Source organism: Culicoides brevitarsis, chromosome 2 (assembly GCF_036172545.1).
Source record: "Culicoides brevitarsis isolate CSIRO-B50_1 chromosome 2, AGI_CSIRO_Cbre_v1, whole genome shotgun sequence".
Classification (NCBI taxonomy): domain Eukaryota; kingdom Metazoa; phylum Arthropoda; class Insecta; order Diptera; family Ceratopogonidae; genus Culicoides; species Culicoides brevitarsis.
Genome location: NC_087086.1, coordinates 2,255,038 through 2,276,701, shown reverse-complemented (window position 1 = coordinate 2,276,701; position 21,664 = coordinate 2,255,038). Strand labels below are relative to the sequence as shown.

Here is a 21,664-nt window from a genome sequence, read left to right as displayed (position 1 = left end):
TCAAAAGTGATAAATGACATAAAAGTTGTCAAAAATTGACTGAAATCAAGAAAATCTTCAAGTTTTTCTTGATTTTCGCAGGGAAAATGCTTCGTAATTCGTTAAATTTGGTGAAAAGTTCGTTCTTTCAGCAACCAGCTGTAGTTACGGCATGTTTTCTCCCGCAGACAAGAGTAAGACCCCTTTGAATTTCGTATTTTTCATTCACCGCATGACATTTTTTGTTTACATCCGCAGAACACTTTCATCCTGAAACGTCGATGGGAACCAAAACTTCACAAGAAAAATGAAAAACCTGCCAAACTGCGTGGGCGTCACTTTGTTTATGACTTTGTCGAGGATACAACAGTCAAACCGCGTTACTTGAAGCTCATTTTGTCGTCTTTTGTCGAAGGAATGGGCCAAAAAGGCGATATCGTAACCGTGAAACACGACGTCGGATACAACAAACTTCTTTTGCCGGGTCTTGCTGTCTATCACACACCCGAAAATTTGAAGAAATACGAAAGAACGGCAGAATCTATCGCTGAAGAGGCTTTGAAACACAGTACGCCGTATGCCGAAAGAACTGTCAACATCCTCCAAAGCTTGACTTTCTTCCTTTCGATGAACAAAGATCATCCATGGACCATAGAAAAATGGCATATTCGAACGACTTTTAGAAAAATGCAGATTTATGTGCCCGATGAATGCATTGAAATGCCAAAGGAGCCAATTACGGGTCCCGATATGGAAAAGGAGCATAAGGAGTTTTATGTAACTGTCACGATAAACAATTTGGAGAAGGCGAGAGCGAGATTTAGGATTCATCATTGGTCGTCAGAACCGTCGGAGAGATTGCCGTACATCTATGAGTTTTGGAAAAAGCCTTCGGAGTTACTTTTTCCCGATGATGAAACACAAAGACCGTTAGCAAAATGAGAAAAGTGTCTTCGAGGTACTGAAAAGTAATAAATTTTAGATAAATAGTGAAGAATTTTTTTTTGAAAAAATTACATGAAGGCATCTGAAGGGATTTTATTGGTTAATTTTTGACCAATCAAGAGAGTTTTGAGTCAAATTTTAACTTAAAAAGTTCATTGCATATTTTTACAAATTTACTTTTTTCTAAAATTTATGCAATTCACATTTCATAAGAAAAAATTTTTTGAATGAAATTCAAGTTAAAAATTCATAAGAAAAAATTTTTTTCTTCAAGATTTTTTTGCTTCCCAGTATAAAAAATATTTTCTTAAAAAAAATTTTCATTAAAATAGGACTACTTTAATTTTTTTAAATTTTTTTTTAAAATATTTTATTTATTAATTTGTTTAATTTTATTTTATTCAAATTTATTAATTAAAATTTATTTTTTATTTAATTTAATTTTTTTTTATTTTATAAATTTTTATTAAAAAAATTATAAATTATATTAAATTTTAATTAATAAAAATTTATTAAATTAAAAAAATAAATTACTTTAAATTTTAAAATTTATAAAAATTTTATAAAATTTTTATATTTTTTTTTGCCCCATTATTCTTTATTTAATATTTTTTTTTAAATCTGAAACTTTTCAATGCCAAGAATTTAATTTTTTTTAAATTAAGAAAAAAAAAATTTAAAAATTTTCACTAAAAAATTTAAAACTCAGAAAATCCATTTAAAAACTTTCTCGTAAATCACGCCGTTAATGAGTCCCGTAACCATGACCAAAAGTCGTCATCACCCGTAAGAAAGAATAATTAATGAAGCCCACACGAAATATCTCTTAAATTCTCATCGTCGCGTCGACGAGCGAAAAAACAAAAAAAAAACTTCCATTAATTTTTAATTTAATGAAGAAATTCAGTGTCACCAATAATATTCGTTGTTCGCTATTTCACATTAATTAACATTTTTAACCCCCTATGAGCAAATTTAATTATTATTAAATTTTAAGCGTCTTATTGAGTCATAAATTTTGACATGATCAAGATTTTTTTTCTTGTAGTTTTTTTTCGCAAGCAGGTGCGATATGTTTATGGGTCGAGAACCGAAGTTCAAGAGAAGTTCCCTTTTTCAATTAATATTTTGACTTTAATTTATGCCCTGTTCGCAGGAAATGAAGTGATAATTAGCAATATTGAGGCAATTCGACACAGCAGGTTCGATATTTTTTCCTTTCAATGCAAGAAAAAAAGTTAATTTTTTAATGAGATGAGTTACCTGTCGTCTCCTTTACACATATCGAAGCAACGAGTCTTCCGCCTTTTATTTCCACACAGAATTTACATTTTTTTTACCTGTTCAGGTCGTTCAATTATTACAGATATTAATGTCTCTCTTGTGTTTTTATTGCATCGTTTTATGAACTTCACTTGTACTCAACTAATTTGGTGTTGAGGAAAAATTTGTTAATCTTTTTATTAATATTAATCAAGTTATTTTGTGCTTTTGTTGTTCGTGCGTCTTGTAAACTTTTATTTACATTAAAAATAAATAAAATAAAAAAAAATAATATAAACATAAAATAGCATTAATTGTAATACACGTCGTCGAAGCCAAGTCGTCGCGCGATTTACCTTGAAACTCGCTGGAAGATGAATTTAATGCAATTAATTTTGTAATTCGAGTTTGCTATGCATGTTTTTCATTATTATTATTGAGACTTTTTTTTATTTTTTCGGGTAATCTGATATGCGTTAAATTTGTTGGAAATTTACGAGGAAGATTTTTAGATGTTTTTAGCGAGTAATTTACGGGAGACAGTTGATCAAGACAAGTCTTTTGACGCAATTTTTGTGGAATTTTTTGTGTCGCAAGTTCTTTTTTCGTTTCTTTATCAAGCATTTTCTTCATTCGAGTCATAAAATAGACTTTTTTTGAATATTTTTTATGTTGCCAAGTCCTCATGTAGTTTAAAGCAAATTTTCTCATCTATCAAGACTCCAAGATATTTCATTTTGTCAACTTTAACAATTCATATTTTACATTAGTTGCATCTTTTTGGATGACACCATTAAGTAGGAGCTCTTCGTCTGTCACGCCAAAGGCAATTTGTTACATTAACTCTTACAAAATTTCTATCGACATTCCAAGTGAACCCTATAATTTAAAATTTTTTCATCATTTAACTTATTTACGCATTAATTGAAGACACTTACCTACTCACGAAATCCAACATTAGCTCACCTGTTGTTTCATCTTCAAATTAAGGGATTTCGACATTTCAAGTTCATAAGGGCTGCCATTCACTTAAAAAAAAACAAAAAAAATTAAAAAGCAACAAAAAAAATTTATTGCCTATCAATTTCAATCAAGTCACTTACCATGGCACGTACTTACAATTTAATTCGACAGTCATTAATATCATCAAATAAAGTGACAAGATAATGCGGGGCGGTAATACTCCATCGGAATTCTCTATAATCCTCATGTGTGAATTTGAATTGAATTGAATGTAAAAACAAAAAAAAAATCCCAAATTAATGACGATGATTGAACTTTTTTACGTTCTTAATCGTTATTTATGTTATACAGGAAGTGATCATCATCTCACAGACAATCGAAATTTTTGTTACATTGTTCGTGCGTTGCTTCAAACACCCTCCGAGCTATTTGATTCGCGCGAGACAACAAGTGTAAACAAACTTCTTTAAATGATGTTAGATTCGCGCCCGATTAGGAGACAAAAAAAAATGAACAAACGTTTTAATTGATGAATGAGTCGAACGTTGAGAACTTCCAGATAGCCATTAGATTTTTTTTAGCTACTTGATTGCAAAAAATGATGATAATCAATAAAAATCTACTTACCTGAAACACTGAAGCCAACGTCGAATGGTAGGTAGCCAAATGTTGTCATGCAAAAAGTGCTGCGTGATTAGGTTCAATTTGTTTCCAACGCGGCGTTAATTGTTTTGGGGAGACTTTTGCATGATGATGGGGTCGTTAAATGTGCGAAATGATGAAATTTTTACGGTAAGTCCGTGAGAAAAGCTGATGAAAAATGAGATTTTTTTTATTTTGTTGAAATTCAACGTTTTGCATTTTCAAAAATTGGCGACGAGGTAAGAAATTTGAATTATAACCTCAAAATTAAAAATTTTATAATATGTCGATAATTTGTAATATTTTAAGTTTTTTTTAGGTTACTTACCTTACAATCCTGAGGACTCATGTAAATATATCTTGCATTAAAATATGTATTAAGATTTTTCGATAAAATTTTACATTTTCACGAATAGGCGACGAGGTAAGAAATCTAACCTAAAAATTTTATTTTTTTTTTTTAAATAATTCAATTTTTTTTAGGTCCTTTAATAATATTTCAAGAAATTGTATTTTGCATTCAAAATAAATATTTAGACTTTGTGAGATTTTTTGTGGAATTTAATATTTTGTATTTTCATGAATTGGCGACGAGGTAAGAAATTATAACCTTAAAATTTAAAATTTTAATGATTCATTTTTTCAGGTTCTTGAGCATCATTTTTTCGAATCTATATTAGCCTTGCAAGGGTGACAACTGTTCGGGTTACGTTTTCAATTTGTAACTTTTAAATGGGATTCTGTATGTAAAAGCTTTTTCCCCTGCTCGATTAATTAAGAAATATTTGTTCATTGAACAAAGGAGAAGTTCCATAAAATGAAAATTTACTAAATATTTTGCATTCGATACAAATATTTGAATTAGCGTGAAAATAATTTATGAGAAAAAACGTCTCGCATGGGTGTCAAAAATTCTTCAAACAACGAAACGTGAATTTTTTCTAAACATTTCACGCAAAAAATGGTCCGTTATTTACTTTTTACAAGGCGACATGCCGCTCATTAAACCGAAAATTGGCACAAAAAAATTGTTTAATGTAAATGCCAAATAATCCATGCGAACTTAAATGCCAAACTAATAATGTTCGTTGTTCCAGCTGAATCAAAACGATATCAATCTTCATTATTAGCTATTGTTGTCATTCTTGTCTTTGCGCAGTGACGATGCAAATTTGGCATCAATATCGAAACTATTCGAACACTATTTACCAACAATTTATTTCTCATTAAATATTTTGTGGTTATTTTTTAATCACATTGTTTTAAACTTTAATTTGCCCAATAATTGAGCAAATGTGAGAAAAAAAATTTTTTTTTTCATTAACTCAAGTTTGCAAAATTATTAAATATGAACTATTAAACATTTATTGCAAGGAAAATAAAAATTAACATAACAAACAGTTTAATTGAGCCCAAAAAAATTGTTGCAACATTAGATTTTGTGTAGAAGAGTAGAAGAGAAGATGCATTCATAATTGCCAATTGTTTTCTGCTTCAATTTATTAACATCTCGTCGCATATTTATCATAAAAACAAAAACTTTTGTGTCGAAAACTGACATTAACACAGTTTTTATATATTTTTCGCGTCATAAGTCACTGACTTTTAAACGACTGGGCGCCGTCTTTTGTTTTAACGCCACGGCATAAAAAAATGGGTTAATTATTTTTGTGTTAAAAAGACAAGCTGGGTGAAATATGGGAGAGTTATCATCCTCATTTCATCGAATGTGCGTAAAGTGCCTATAAACACAGAAAAAAACTACTGTTTCGTCGTCTTACAAAACATTATTATTATTAATTTTTGTTTATTATTGGATTCGAGGTATTTCTGGTTTTATTTTTGTACATTGAGCGCGCGCGCGAGCGATGAGCGACACACAAAAAAAAAACAGATAAAAAATAAACAAAAATGAAAACAAGAAATCTCCGTATTTGTACAGAAAAAAAAGCTAGAGCTACGATAACTGCAGATTGCGGTTGCACATGTTTCGGTATTTTTTCGAGTGTAATAATCGATGAATGATGACATTTACCTACTTTTTCTTATTTTATGCGCGCGCCGAAGCGATTTATGTTCGTAGTCAATTTTTTGCGCAAGATATCTTCTTTCAATTAAAAAATTTTCTTGTTTTTTTCAGATTTTGGAAATATTAAAAGGATTTCAGGGCGTCATTGGTAAGTTTACCGTAATGTACATAATTCTAAGAAAAATTAAAAAATTTGTTCTTTTAAAGAAAATAGAAGTTAAAACTTGTTCTCTTAACATTTTTGTTTCAAATTCTTATTTTAAATATTTTTTACTGAAAATTTTATTTTTTTTTAATTTTATTTTTTTTATTTATATTTTTCTTTTTAAATAAATTTTCAATTAATAATTTAAAAATTTTGTATTTAAATAAAAGAATGAAAAATAAAATATTTAAATTAAAAAATTATCAAATTAAATTAATTTAAAAAATTAAATAAAAATAATTTTTAAAATAATTATTTAATTTTGAAAAATTAAATTTAATTAATTAATTTTAAATTAAAAAAATTAAATAAAAAATTAATTTAAATTAAAATAATTTTTACTATTAAAATTTAATTAAATTAATTTTTTTAAAAATTAAATTTTACCTCTAATTAGCCTTCTCTTAATATTTTTAAATTTTTTTTCTTATAATTATCTACGTTACGGTATTTTGCATTTGATACAAATATTTGAATTATTGTTAGAAAAATTCTTCAAAAAATGATTTTTTAGATTCCCGAAGCTTAAAATTGGTAAGTTTAAGTTCAAAATCTATTTCAATTAATCCAAATCAAGCAAACTGATTAAAATTTGTCAATACTGGAAGAAAAATTGTCGTCCCATAGATTACGCATCACGATTCTGTGCCACAAACGCCTGAACTTTGCTTTAAATCCGATTACAGCTTTAGTCATTCAACAGGTCACGAAAAAAAATCCCAAATTCATCACAAAAGATCATCAATTTTACGTAATTTATTGCTCTCCAAACCCCAAAAAGTGTGATTTTTTTCAAATAACTTTCATAAATTCTCAAAACTTACCGCAGGAATCTCCCAAATCATGCAACAATGATGTAATCTCACACGATCTCCAATTATTTTGCCAATCATCATTCTAACGACGTCATACACAAATTCTCGGTAAGAATGTCGGAGATCGATGCCGGATGTAAAAAGCATCTCTCATGTGTGTGTGTACGATGCTCCCGAGTGTTATTAACACCAAACGATTTTTTGTTTGTTTGTCAACAGCCAACAAACAACAGCTAAGCACAATAATCCAACGCTTTAATGATCATTATTATTATTTAAAATGATTCACTCCCCGCATGTGCCAAAAAATTCGAGCTATTAGCAAAAAATAAGTGTAACCGTTTAACAATATAGCAATAATTTTGACACTTCGCCATAGACTCGATAGAAGATGATGCTGCAAAAGTGAGAATTGTAGAAGAATTCGAGAGATGAGCAAAAAATACGGGACTTTAAGGCGTTACTTTTAAGAATGTTTTGTCTATTATTACGTTTTTTTTTTGGCAATTTAAAGATATTCACAAAAAAAAATTGATGGATGAACTTTAGCTCTGCGAGTGATCGACAAATATTTGAACGATTTATTAATTTCCTCACCCGCAAGTTTTTTAAAAATAAATTTCCGTTTCTTTGTTTTTTAATGTGCTCAAAACATGCCTTGAGGCAATCTCTTAATTAATTTTAAGCTAAAATTTGTTGCATTCCATTGTTTGTTGCTACAAATTGCTCCGAAAATCTGCAAATTCGCGCAGAGGAAGACGATTGTAACGCAATTAAATTCAAAACATCTCGCTTGAATATTAATGAGAGTTCAAAATCCAGGAAAAGAAGTTTCATTGTAACGAAACTCCCCTTACTACAAGCGCAAAATAAAAATCAATTGAAATGCAAATTTTTTGCTCATACGTGTGAAACTCACGGTTAGATAATATTTTTGTCTCCTTTGCTGTTTTTCCATTAATTTTATGCAAAAGCGTGACAATCCGCAGAACGTCAATAATTTAATGTTAATTATTTTTGAAGCTGCGAAGAATGCAATTAATCAATTTCTTCTATTTTTTTATTCAATGCCAACTACTTACCTGTTAATTAAAATTTTAATGATGTATTTTTTTCTGTTTCAGAGTAAAGATGATCCTCATGACGGCGTTAAATACAGGAAAAAACGAAAAATGGGAGGTTTTTACACGATCGTCATCACTTTCAAGCTGTTAATGAATTTCCTGATACCTGAAAAGAATTAAAATTTTATATTTTTATTTATTTTTAATATATTTTAATTTTTTTCGAAATTACATATTAATTATTAAAAAAACAAAATTTATTATAATTTATATTTTTTTTTTTAATTTTTAATATTTTTTTTTAATTTTTAATATTTTTTTTTTTTTTTAATATTTTTTTTTAATTTTTAATATTTTTTTTTTTTTAATTTTTAATTTTTTTTTAATTTTTAATTTTTTTTTTTAATTTTTAATATTTTTTTTTAATTTTTAATATTTTTTTTTTATTTTTAATATTTTTTTTTTAAAATTTTAAAATATTTTTTTTCTTCTGAAATATTTTTTTATAATTCTAAAAATTCTTCGAAAATTTATATAAATGTTTTTTTTTGTTTAAAAATTTTATCTTTGAATATACTTTTAATGGAATTAATATTTAAATTATTTTTTTTAATATTGATTAATTAACTAATATTAAAAAAAAAATAAATGCGACACAACAAGAATTAAAACTTCATATAAATAATTAGCGTTTTGAAAGAAAAATTTCAAAATCGAGGTTTTTACAAAAAAAAAAAAAAAAATTAATGCCATGAACTTTTACCTCACGACTTGTCGCAACAATTAGAAAAATGGCAATAAAATATGCAAATTTTTCATGATTAGTTGTCAAAGTTGAGTGAAAAGGCCGTAAAAAGGTGACAAAAAATACGAAAGTTTCATTTTTTTGACAGTTTTAGGCGATTATCGTCAATGCCTTCGGGTCATTTTCTGCAGAGATGCAACACAGGATTGCAAGAAACGCAATGAAATTTACGAAAGACACGTTGAAATAACTTATTTCGTGCTTGTGACACGCAAAGTATTAAATTCCTAGTTTAATGTTTTTTTTTGTGTAATTTTTTTCGAAGATTATCAGTTTTGTAAATTATTGAATTTTTTAATGAGGATGATTTGTTTTCATCGCACAGGAATATTTAAAAAAAAATATTCCATAACATGAAAAAAGTAATTATTTATGATTTATTGAACGAAATTGAAGTCTCTCTTCTTAACGGAATAAATTGCAAAGCTGACAATAAATTGATGCAAAAAACTTGAAATAGATTAAAATTTTCCATTCGCCTCGATTTTGTTAGAATCTTTTGTGAGATGATATCGCAATTTATTCACAGCAATTATTATTTACAACCTTACAGCAGAATTTACAACGAAAGGCGATTTTAATCTATTTTTCTATAGTGAGAAAAATAATTTATCAGATATGTGAGTAAAAAACGATCCTCGTGTCGTCGTTCGATATAAATTATTTTATTTTCTCATACACATGAGAAGAGACTTGTCGAGTGCATTCCTCGCGATTCCCGCTTAGTTGTCGTCGCATACCTACTGAGTTGTGCGTCTCGGAAATAAATCTTATTCTTTTTACACGACGACACGCTGCAGCCACGTTACATTGTTGATCGGAGCGCAAAAATATGAATTATGAGCGAAAAATTGAGTAATAAAGTAATAAAAAAAAATAAAGTTGCGATGAAGGTCAGCCCACACTTTTACTGCAGCAAATGACAACAACAAGCAGGCATGTATGTGAGATCAGAGCAGCTATTAAAGGATTAAAGTGTGGTTTATATGGTCCAAATGATGGTCAGTGTCGGCGATTATTTGATGTAAAATTAGGAATTAACCCTGATTTTGTGTGCGAATCGTCTTTGAGCTACTGCAAAAAAAAAAATAAAAAAAAAAAAATAAAAAATCTGTGACATAAAATTTTACTGCAAAATTAAAAAAAAAAGAAAAAAAAAATTTTTAGTAATTTAATTAATAAAAAAAAAAAATATTAATTTTATTTTTAAATTTTAATTTTTTAAATTATTTTTAATAATAATTTATTTTTAAATTAATTTTAACTTTTAATTAAAAATAAATTTTAATTTAATTAAATTTATTATTTTTTTTTTCAATAATATTAATTTATTTTTTTTTAATTTAGTTTTTAAATTTATCTTTATTTAAAAAAAAATTAATTTTTTAAAATAAAGTAATAAAAAAAATATTAAATAAATTAAATGATAGTGACATAAAAATTTACTGCAAAATTAAAAAAAAAAATTTTTAGTAATTTTATTTTTAAATTTTAATTTTTTAAATTATTTTCAATAATAACTTATTTTTATTTTTAAATAATTTTAATTTTAAGTTAAAAATTAATTAATTTAATTAAATTTAAATTTTATTTTTTAATTAAATTTAATTTTTTTTTTAATTTTTTAAAATTATTTAAATTGAACTAAAATAAACAAAATTAAATTTAATAAATTATTTTTATTTTTTTTTTTAAATATAAAATTAAAAAGAAGAGTAATTAACTTGAATTAATTATTTTTTAATTAATTTAATTATTTTACTGAACAAATATTAAATTTGAAAAAAATAGGAAAATAAAAATTTATAAAAAAAAAACAAATGAATAAAAACAACAAATAGGAATTTCATGCGACACGACGTCGCGACAAAGATAATGAGAATTGGGTGAGAATCGACCTTTTAATCATATCTACAAACAAATGACAAAATTTTCGTATTACTCATTTAATTTCAGGTTCAGTAGCTGATCAAATCGCAACGTGAGTAATCGATTTAAGGTGAAAAAAATGTCTCAAAACCAAATCTAACCACAGATCTCGAAAAAAGGTCATTTCCTCGCAAATTCGGCCAATGTCAAGGACAAACAACAACGAAACGGAGTTTATTGACTGCAACTTGCGTCATTTTTCGCTTGCACGACATTCTAAACAACAAACTTGCTTGGAACGATGTGAAAGAATGCTAATGAATGACTGTCGCAATCGCAGCTAATTTATTGTAGATTTTATTTTTTATGTCTTAGTCGTCATCATCTCCTTCGAAAAAAAACACATAAAATTTAAAACCAAATAATTTTTATTACTTCTCGAGAAGTTTTTTTTTTTCTTTAATTTGACAGCAAAACAACAATCGATCACAATCTCTCCGCCGTTCAAAAAAATAAAAATTTCAGATCGAGAAGCTTTAGAAAACCGGACATGCAACGAACGCGCAAGAAATCCAATTTGAATAGAAATTTCGCAAAAAAACCACAAAAAATTTCTTGACTGGCGTCAGCGAACAGTTAAGCGTTGATAGTTTCGCATAAATTATAACTCACGACCTACGCGAACGCAATCAACTTACTTCTTTCTATCTGTTTAGTTTTTTTTTATTTTATTAACGAATGTGAACGAGTGACACCTTAAAAAATAATAAAAAAAAAATTGGAGACAGAAATCCAATCCGGTTCACAACATTTCTACTCCACAAAATCTAAATAATCAAATCATCGGACATTCTCTGAAACTTTTGTTTATATTTTTTTTTTTTTGGTTTGATAATTTATTTTTGTTTTCATTTTTTTTTTATAATTTGGAATTCTTGTGTTTTTATCGATTTGTTTATTTCTCGTTCGTCGTCTTAAGTTTCGTCGTTATCATTCGTTTCGTGCATGCAGAAACCTAACCTACCTCTAAATATTTTTAGTTAACGAGTATTTTGAAACTTTTTGTGAATATTTCGATGTCTGTCTGTTTAAGTTTTTATTTTTGCTCTTTCATAGATTTTAAAATTTTTTTCTATAAATTTTTTAAAATTCTTCTTAAAATTTTTTTTTTATTTTAAAAAAATTTCGAATTATTAATATTAATAAAAAAATTAAAAATTTTTATAAAAAAAAATTAATTTTTATTTTAAATTAATTTTATTTAATTTTTAAAAATAATTTTATTTTTTTTTAATTTAATTTTTTATTTTAAAAAAATTAAAAATTATTATAAAAGAAAAATTAAAAATTATAAAAATAATTAAAAATTAATATTAATTAATTCGAAAATTTTAAATTAAAAAAAATTATAAAAATCTTTAATTTTTATTTTGAAATAAAATCAAATTTTAATGAAAAACCGTGAAAAACTAAAATCATATAAATATATAAAAAAATATAAATAAATTAAAAAATTTATAATAAAAAAAATAAGGTAAATAAAAAAAATTTAAATAAATAAAACTACAGAATGCGATTATATAAAATTTAATTAATTTTTTCAAACATTTTATTAATATTTTTTTATTTTAATTTATTTTTTTAATTTTTTTAAAAATATTTTTTTTAAATATTAATTATTTTTTATTTTATTTATTACCAAATTTATTTTTATTTATAAAATAAAATATTTATGTTTTAAATTTTTAAAAAGCGCTCTCGTTTCAAATTTAACAAATTTTAAATTTTCATCTTATTTTGTCCATTTAATTTGTTATTTTTGGTTATATTTTTAGACATCACTTTTATTGATATGTTAAAATTTTACCCAAAAGTGCGACGTCAACATACAAATAAATTATAGAATGATGGACTTTTCTTTCACTGAATCAAAATCTGATCCGGTTTATAATTTTATGCACTAATTTTTGTAGAGCAAATGAATCAATCTAAAAAAAAATTTTTTAAAAATTATTTTTAGCTAAAATGAGTCAGTCGATGAACTGCTCGCGAATTAACGAACAAACGAAGGTCATTACCAAAAAATTTTGTAATAAGTAATTAACGATTGTTTTAATGTCAAAAATATGCAGGAAGTAAAAAAAAATCTGCGTGCGTTGACATCTACTTGACAATCCCGTTCCTCCCAAAAAAAAAAAAAAAAAAAAAATGTGACATGTTTCCACCTCCTTTCCTCGTTAAAGTATCACAATGTATTCGAAATAATGACACTTGAACGCAAAACAACAATATTAACATCAATAAGTGTTAAATCACGATTTACTTTGCATCATAAAAGACTCGAAGATTGGATTCGCATCTCGTTAAGTCATATTTTTTTTTGTGTGTATTTTCGAACAAAGACCTACAAAATTAGACTCAATTATGATTTTTTTTATCGATGATGATCGATGTTTATCGTTTTTATTTTTGGAACATCATCCACATATGACGAGGAATGAGGAACTCCTCGAGCAATGACCGAAGAAGGTTTTTCTAAACAACTAACGGAAATTCGTTTCACTTGAAGTTTTATTGATTGCTCATGAAAAATAACATCGCGTTGACCTCTTTTGTATTTCTCATGTTTCACGCGAAATTTGAGTCAGAATTTTTCGATCAGGGACGAATTTCTAATAAAACTATAAAAATGACTCAGAAAAAATTTTATTAAAAAACAGGAAGAAATTGAAGTCTTTAGTAAGCGACGAACCTTTTCCATAAAAAAAAAATTTTTTTACGACTAAATTCGTCAATTGTAAAATAAATCATAAATGAACTTTTGAACCTCATTTCTCAGTTAGGAAGCTACTTTGTGCCGTTATTAAGAGCTTTGAACGTTTTACGACCGGAAATAACGATTAAAATTCATTTATTTCGACACCGATGATAATTTAGGTGACAGTTTGTGTGAGAGAAAATGCAAATTTATCAGAATTAGAAGGATCAACATTTAAAATTGGGTAAAAATTTGCATAAATTCCGATTATGAATGAATATTTTTTTCGTAAAACGTAAAAAATCTTAAAATTGGTCTATGATGAGTTTAAAAATTCATAGAAAAATATCAAATTCGATAATAAAGTGTTACGAATCATGTAACATGACTAAACAACGCCATTTAACAAGCAATCAAGATGCTCATTGGAATTTTTCAATTAATATAATTTTATTTATTTTTTTTACGATTATTAGGCGTACAAAGTATTTTATTTTTTTGACGCAATTACTGACCTTTCCCAATAAATAATTCAATTAAATTTGAATAAAATCACGATTTTGGAGCCACTTCAAGTGCAAACACTCAATGGTCAAATTATGACATTTTAATCGTTTTATTGCGAACGAACTTTTACCATCTCTTTTCGATGTTTTTTTCTTTATATGGTTCGATGCCGCATTTTGTGATGAATTTGCCACTGTTGTCGACGCTTTGCTTTTTTTACGACTTTTCCCAAATTTTTGATGAAAAAAAAAAATAAAATAATCATCAAACATCGGTTTTTATGATTGCAGCAACACGCGGGATTTATGTTTTTAAAAATTTTAGCCGCCTTTTGTGTTTTTTTTTATTAATAATAATTTTTATTATTAATAATGTTAAATATTAATAATAAAAAATAAATATGTTATATAAAATAATTAAATTTTAATTATTTTTTTTAAATATTAAAAATAAAATAATTAAAATTAAAAAAAAAATAAAATTTTAAATAAATATTTATGACACAATTTTATTTTTTTTTTAATTAATTTTAACATATTTTATTTTATTATAGGTTTTTTTTTTTATTAAATATTAATTATTTTTTTTAAATATTAAAAATAAAATAATTAAAATTTTAAAAAAAATTAATTTATTTAAAATTTTATTTTTTTTACAAATTTTTTTTTTTTTTAAAAAAAAATTTTTAACATATTTTATTTTTTTTATTATAGGTTTTTTTTATTAAATATTAATTAATTTTTTATAAAAAAAAAAATATTAAAAATAAAATATTGTAAATTATTATTTTCTTCAAAATTTGATTTTTTTTTTAAATTTAATTTTAACATGTTTTATATTATTATTAAAAAAATGTAGAAAATAAAAATAATCATTATTATTATATTTTTGCATAAATTTATGAATATTATCGTCAATTTAAATTTTGCAAGTTATATTTTGTTATTTTTATTCAAATCTATGAATAAACAAATAAAAACAATTTATCATACTTAAAAAATAGAGAAATCGATGAAACTTAAAAACAAGTGAGTAAAAGGCAAAGAAATGTTAACAACTCGAAATTTTACAACTTTTTACAATTTCATTATAAAATTTTTAAAGACCAGAAGTCATTAACTGCACCTAAAAAAGTGTCAAAAACTACACAATCCTCTGCGATTTCGCCACAAAAATCAATAAAACACATTTTCAGAGCAAAAACTTAAAATTAACATTAAAATATACAATAAAAGTAAGTTATAACTTCTAACATTTAATAAATATTAATAACTGCATGAACCAATATTAATAAAAGTCACAACTTGTGTGAGCACATAATTGAAGAATTTGAATAAAAAAAGAAAAAACAAATTAATAAATAATCCTGATTGTGTTTCCATCCAGCTTAAAGTATTCACAAAATAAAATATTTTACAAATTAATTAAATTATATATATTTAATAAAAATTTTAAAAGATAAAATCGGGGTCATCGCAGTAATTTAGTAGATTTGCGAGTGAATGAAGTCATTTGTAGTATTTGTTAAATGTTTATAGTTTTTTAGGACGCACATCTTCTTTCACACTTCACATTACAATCAAGGACAAAAATAATAATAATTATCTCAAGAACGCACCAAAAAGTCGTGATGTTTGACCAAAATTGTTTTTTTTTTCATTTCATAATTATTATCATTGTTTTAGTTTTTTTTGCTGCATATTTGAATAATAATTTTCAATTTTGAACTTCAAAAAAAAAATAACTTCTTGCTAAGCAGAAAAAACATTAAATAAAAATGAGTTTTTGCTCTAATAGGTCTTTTGTTTCAGCGTTTTGTACAAATCACTTACAATAGTTACTTAAAAAAAAATGCCGCTCATTATGAATTATTACATCATCGATAAATACCATTTTTTGCCAACTTGCTAAGTGATATTATTAGTTGCAGCGCTCTTGCTGTTGATTTAAAAGGTTTTTTTTTCTTTTTTGTAGCAGTAGAAATGACGTTTGAACCAATAACCTTACTGACCTATTTTGGATGATATTTATTATTAAATAATAAAATGAAGCTGCTGCGCCATGGTAATAAACAATAAAAGTGTGCGTTTGAATTGGAATGTCTATTATATTAATTTTTCTTCTCCTTTATTTTTAGCACCCAACTAACTGTTCGGCTTAGATAATCGCTCGCGCGTCGTAAAAGACAACTTTTTTTTTGATTGTTAATTGATGATCAAAAGGTTGTGCGGCGCGGTTTTTTTTTTGGCATGACGAGAAAGGTGATGGATTTTAATTTTCATAGTTTGAAAATTTTACATTGAGAGTGGAAATTTGCTTTCTTTTATAATTTTGCTGAATTTGATTTTTTTTTTAATTTTTCAAATTTGCTGAATTCGATTTTTTTTTAATTTTAAAATTTGCTGAATTCGCTTAATTTTTAAAATGTACATCGAAAGAGAAAATTCGTTTAAATTTGCTGAATTACAAAAATTTGAAAATTTTTTTTTTCAATTTTTAAACTTGCTGAATAACAAGGAATTTGCTGAATTAGAATTAATTTATTTCAATCAAAAATTTGCTGAATAAAAATATATTAGTTGAACCTTGCATTAAATTCAAATTTGCTGAATATACAAATTTTTATGAAATTTATTAATTTGCTGAATTAAAGTAAATTTGCTGAGTTTGATTAGTTTGTTTCAATTTAAAAATTTGCTGAATAAAAATACTATAGCTGAATTCGATTGATTTGTTTCAGTTCTAAAACTTGCTGAATAATTGAAAATTTAAAAAAAAATTGCTAAAATTTTCAAATTTACTAAAGAAGCTTGCTGAATTAAACTTTTGCTGAAAATCCTTAAATTTTCATAAAATCTAAAATTTGCTGAAAGAAGTAAATTTGCTGAATAATAAAAATTTTTCATAGTTTAAAAAAAAAATGCTGCCTGCTGAATATAAATTAAAGTGATCTTTTTAAATTTTGTTTACGAAATAAAAACTTTACTGAAAATCCAAAGTTTGCTGAATATCCTAAAATTTGCTGAAAATCCGAAATTTGCTGAATAAAAGTAATTTATTAAAATTAAATTTTAACTTAAAATTATATTTAATTTTATTTTAATTTTTTATAAATTTTTGAAAATACAGAAAAAAAATTTGCTGAATTAATTAAATTTGCTTTAAAAATTTTTTAAAGTTTCACGCCTCTGAATTTTTTGCATGTTAGTCGGCATTTTAATCTATTGATTTTGCATGATTTACCGTCTCTTCCCCAACCATTTAGCGCTGCAGCAACAAAAAAAAACTTTACTTTCCGATTTTTTGATCGTCATCAACATCAACCATCATTATGATCGAAAAAAACAGAAGGAACAATAACTTACACTTTTATATTATTTCCATGTCACTTTTTGACACTTTTCTGAATAATAGACATTTTTTTTGTGTGTGATGTTAGGCTTCCATTTCACTTCATGAATAAATATTTTGGACTCAACACAAAAAAAAATGTTCGATGTTACGGCATTTAAGACATGAATAAAGAAAGAAAATGACAACAAAGAAAAAAAATTAATGAATTTGTAACATCGGCGATTTGTGACTCGAACTCGGGGTGGCATGCGGTTCGTGCGCGTTGCTTGTAAAAGGTTATTGATTGTATGTTTTGTTGTTTTTTCTTTCTTTTTTTTTTGTTGTTCAGAAGACATGTCACTGCGACACACACAGAAAACAACAAAAAAATCTGTTATAACATACAAGCTCAAATTATGTAAAAATTATTACATCGCCGTGGATTGCAGCAAGAGACTCATCTTTTCTCTCTCTCTCGTGTGTGTGTCTCTAAAAAAATGATAAAATTTAATTTTTAATTAAAAGACGAAAACTTACATGATTAATTGTTTAATTTCAGAGATGACGTCAAGAAATGCTGAACTGTTGACCTCTTTTGACGCCTCTTGCGAAACTTAATCGATTAAACGATTCTTGCAGGATTTCCTTTTTCATCGCCGAGCAAATTTTGCAAAGTTAAGTTAACTTATCAGACAAATAAATCTTCTTTTAACAATAAAATTATGGACTCTATGCGGATTTTAGAAGATTTTTATGGGTTTTTTTCGCGTTAGGAGTAAGTATATTATTACCAAATGTCACACCTTTTGTTAAAATCCATTTAAAATAGATTAAAAATCAATTTGAGCTGGTTTGAGCAATCTTCGATGTCGACGCCAATAACGAGGTGAGGAACAAGAAGAGGAGTTGTATTGTGAAAAATGTCTTTAAAGCACAAATAAAACGGTAGCTATTTAATCTTTGTGTGTGTTTCGAAAAAAAAAATGATCAATTTAATCCCGTTTTTATGACATGAGCTTTAAGCAACAATTTTTTTTTTTTTTGAAGAAATATAAAAAAAAATGACGAAATTCTGCAAGACTTTTGAGATGAAGAAGAAGAAGGCAGATGTTGGTTGCAGTTACTAAGTGAAGATTAATAAACAAAATTTCAATGGAAATGGCTTCAAAGGTCGAAATTTGTTTTGAATTCTTGTTCATTCACGTAAAAATAACGAATTTCGAAGTATTATGACATAAGTTTGATTTTGCAGAAAAACGAAGGTTGTTTACTGAAATTGTAAAAAAAAATGATGAGAAATTTCCAGATTTTAAGGTTTGAATAATTTTTGATATAAATTGGATTAAGGAGCTCAAAAAATCAAATTATTTAATTTTAAGAAATTTTAAGACCTTTAGGTATATAAAAAATTTAAATCTTAAAAACAAAACAAAATTTAGAAAAATTTAAAAAAAAATATAAAAATTAAAAAAATGTATTAAATTTAGTAACTCGAGAAAAATATTTAAGAAGAAAATTTAAATTCTAAAAAAAAAATTAAAAATTCAAGAAAAAAATGTTTAGCCTAAAAATAATTTTAAGAGTTTAAAAGGAAATTTAAAGTTATCAAAAAGATTTTTTTAATATTATTAAATTATTTTTAAATAATTTTTATTTTTTTATTTAAATATTTTTTTTAAATATAATTTAAAAAAAAAATTATTTTATTTTAATTAAATTTTAAATTTAAATATTTAGAATTTTTATGAATTCAAGAAAAATTTTTTACGTAAAAAAATTTTAAAAAATTAAACAGAAAGTATTTTAATTATTTACTTTAAATTAATTTTTTTTATGTATTCAATAAAAATTTTTAACGTAAAAAAATGATTTTTTTAATTTAATATTATTTAAAAAAATTAAATTAAAAATATTTAAAAGAAAGTTTGAGATCTTAAGAAGGTTGATAAAAAAATCTAAAAAAAACAAAATAATTAATTTTAAAACTTAATTTGGTAAAATTCACCATTTTTTTTTATCCAAAGAATAAATTTCAAGTCGTACTTTGTACCCACAAACCCATAAAAAGTTCTGAACTACTTTTTCCTCTTCTTCTTCAAACTTCTACTTATGTAAAAAAAAAAACAAAATGTGTGCCAAACAAGCACTTTGCGTGATTTATTACAATTTGGTGAACTCCAAAACACGGAATCTCTCACAAAATAAAAGTATCGACAACGCAAATAAATAACCCACGAACAACGAGAAACAACAATGATCGCTTAACGAACTCTTATTATTATTACGTCTTCATTACAACAACAACAACAAGTACCTGATCGAATAATGTTTCTAAAAATATCGTTGTTCTCGGATCTCCTTAAAAGTACAGAATAATTGCGTGGTGTCAGATTCTCTTCTTCATCAGAACGGAACGTTATTCCGAGTACTAATAAAAAATGTATTTTTTTTTATAAAAATTAAGCAAAAAATGATTCACTCCCATGTTCTCGACTTGCGTGTGTTCTTTAATAAATTTGAATTGAATTGGAGATACTGGTTCGTCATTTATAAATTTAAAAGTAATAATAAAAAAATGAAAGAAAAGAACGAAATGACGAAAACGGAGAAAAACCCAAAAGGGACTCTTTCGTATGCGACAACGCAGTGCAACAACATCCAGAATCCGGGTTGAAAAAACTTTGTCGTGTATTTATTTTTTTAAACAAGCCATTAACTTTTACGTTCTTTTTGCATTATTTTTGTTCTTCATCCTGTTCTTGCGTTAATTTTGATCCGTTTGTGTGCTCTTTTGTTCCTCTGCATCTTTATTTTTAGCGATAAACAAACAAATTTTTTAATTCAATAACAACAATCATGGGAAGATTTTGTGTTTCGCGAATGGAAAATTTTACAAAAGTTACTGACGTGATATTTTTATTCAGAATTTATTTATTTAATAATTCTTGAATGTTTGCTGAATTTGATAAAGTACAAGATAAATTTGTAGAAATGTGCTGAATTAAAATAAATTTGTTGAAATTTGCTGAATTAAAATAAATTTGTTAAAATTTGCTGAATTAAAATAAATTTGTTGAAATTTGCTGAATTAAAATAAATTTGTTAAAATTTGCTGAATTAAAATAAATTTGTTAAAATTTGCTGAATTAAAATAAATTTGTTGAAATTTGCTGAATTAAAATAAATTTGTTAAAATTTGCTGAATTAAAATAAATTTGTTGAAATTTGCTGAATTAAAATAAATTTTTTAAAATTTGCTGAATTAAAATAAATTTGTTGAAATTTGCTGAATTAAAATAAATTTGTTGAAATTTGCTGAATTAAAATAAATTTGCTGAATTAAAATAAATTTTTTGAAATTTGCTGAATTAAAATAAATTTGTTGAAATTTGCTGAATTAAAATAAATTTGTTAAAATTTGCTGAATTAAAATAAATTTGTTAAAATTTGCTGAATTAAAATAAATTTTTTTAAATTTGCTGAATTAACAAATAAATTTGTTGAATTAAAATAAATTTGCTGAATTGGCTTAAAAGTATGAAATTTAATCGTAAATTTTGATCAAATCAGTAAAAATCTAATGAAAACCATTCTCTCGCATAAATTTTGCCTCGTAAAAACCAAATTTTGCACAATGAACATTTACGACTTTGTTCTAGCCAGACAAAATCGCGATAACCGACAGACAGTTCAATGCATCTGAAGGTTACAAAATTTTATGACTTCAGCATCTCTGCACTGAAATGTCGTGCATGAGATCTTTTTTCTGTCATTTATCTTCGTCGTCTTTCGTCTTCATTTTGGAGGCTCCGTGATTTCATAACATGACGCGATGCTCGGCGCAAAAGAAAAGAATATTAATGGGAGTCGGATATGATCCGATTTGCATAATAAGTCATCAACTGTGCGATAATTGCTCGAGAATAGATCATTCGTGGCGTGGGCGATTTTTTATTGATTTTTTTTTTATTAAATAGAACAACCTTGGGTTTTGCAAAAAAACTTTTTTAATTGAAAATTAAAGCACGTTCATTTTTTTTTTTTTGCTTTTTTGTGTTTAAGAAAGCAAAGTTATGTAATTTCTTCCAAGAAAAGTATCCTACGAACGGCGAGACAGTTACTGACAACTTACCGTACTTACTTTGCGAAAAAAATCCTTACATTCACGCGCGCATAATAATTTATTTTTACTATTACTCAACCAAAATTTTTATATTATTAAAAGGTAAAGCGATAAAGTTTTTTTTTCAACTTTTCTTCTCGCGACGTCGTCTTACTTCATCAATTGCAACAACAATCCAGCGTGCCATATTGCGCTGCGTAAAAGTAGTCTGCGGTAATAATAATAAAATTTAGTAGTAAAAAGGAGTATAACATGATTGTAAGGAGATAAATGCATTTTTTTCACTCGAAACGCGTGTAAAAGTATTTCGGACTGTGACACACTTCAGCTACGTTCGAGCAAATTCTGAGCCGCTTCAACATTT

The 21,664-nt window shown here is 25.6% G+C and overlaps 1 protein-coding gene across 1 annotated transcript; it reads left to right on the top strand.

The window, feature by feature from the left end:
• The first annotated feature begins 17 nt into the window (after positions 1 to 17).
• Positions 18 to 985, top strand: LOC134830567 (large ribosomal subunit protein bL9m). The gene is made up of 2 exons (XM_063844093.1): positions 18 to 173; positions 238 to 985. The coding sequence occupies exons 1-2, from the start codon at positions 87 to 89 to the stop codon at positions 919 to 921; spliced, it is 771 nt and encodes a 256-aa protein (XP_063700163.1). The 5' UTR covers positions 18 to 86; the 3' UTR covers positions 922 to 985.
• The last annotated feature ends 20,679 nt before the right edge of the window (positions 986 to 21,664 follow it).

Coding starts and splice junctions, on each gene's coding strand:
- LOC134830567 (XM_063844093.1), top strand. CDS start 87: ATGCTTCGTAATTCGTTAAATTTGGTGAAAAGTTCGTTCTTTCAGCAA. Junction 174..237: donor GTTTTCTCCCGCAGACAAGA/GTAAGACCCCTT, acceptor TTACATCCGCAG/AACACTTTCATCCTGAAACG.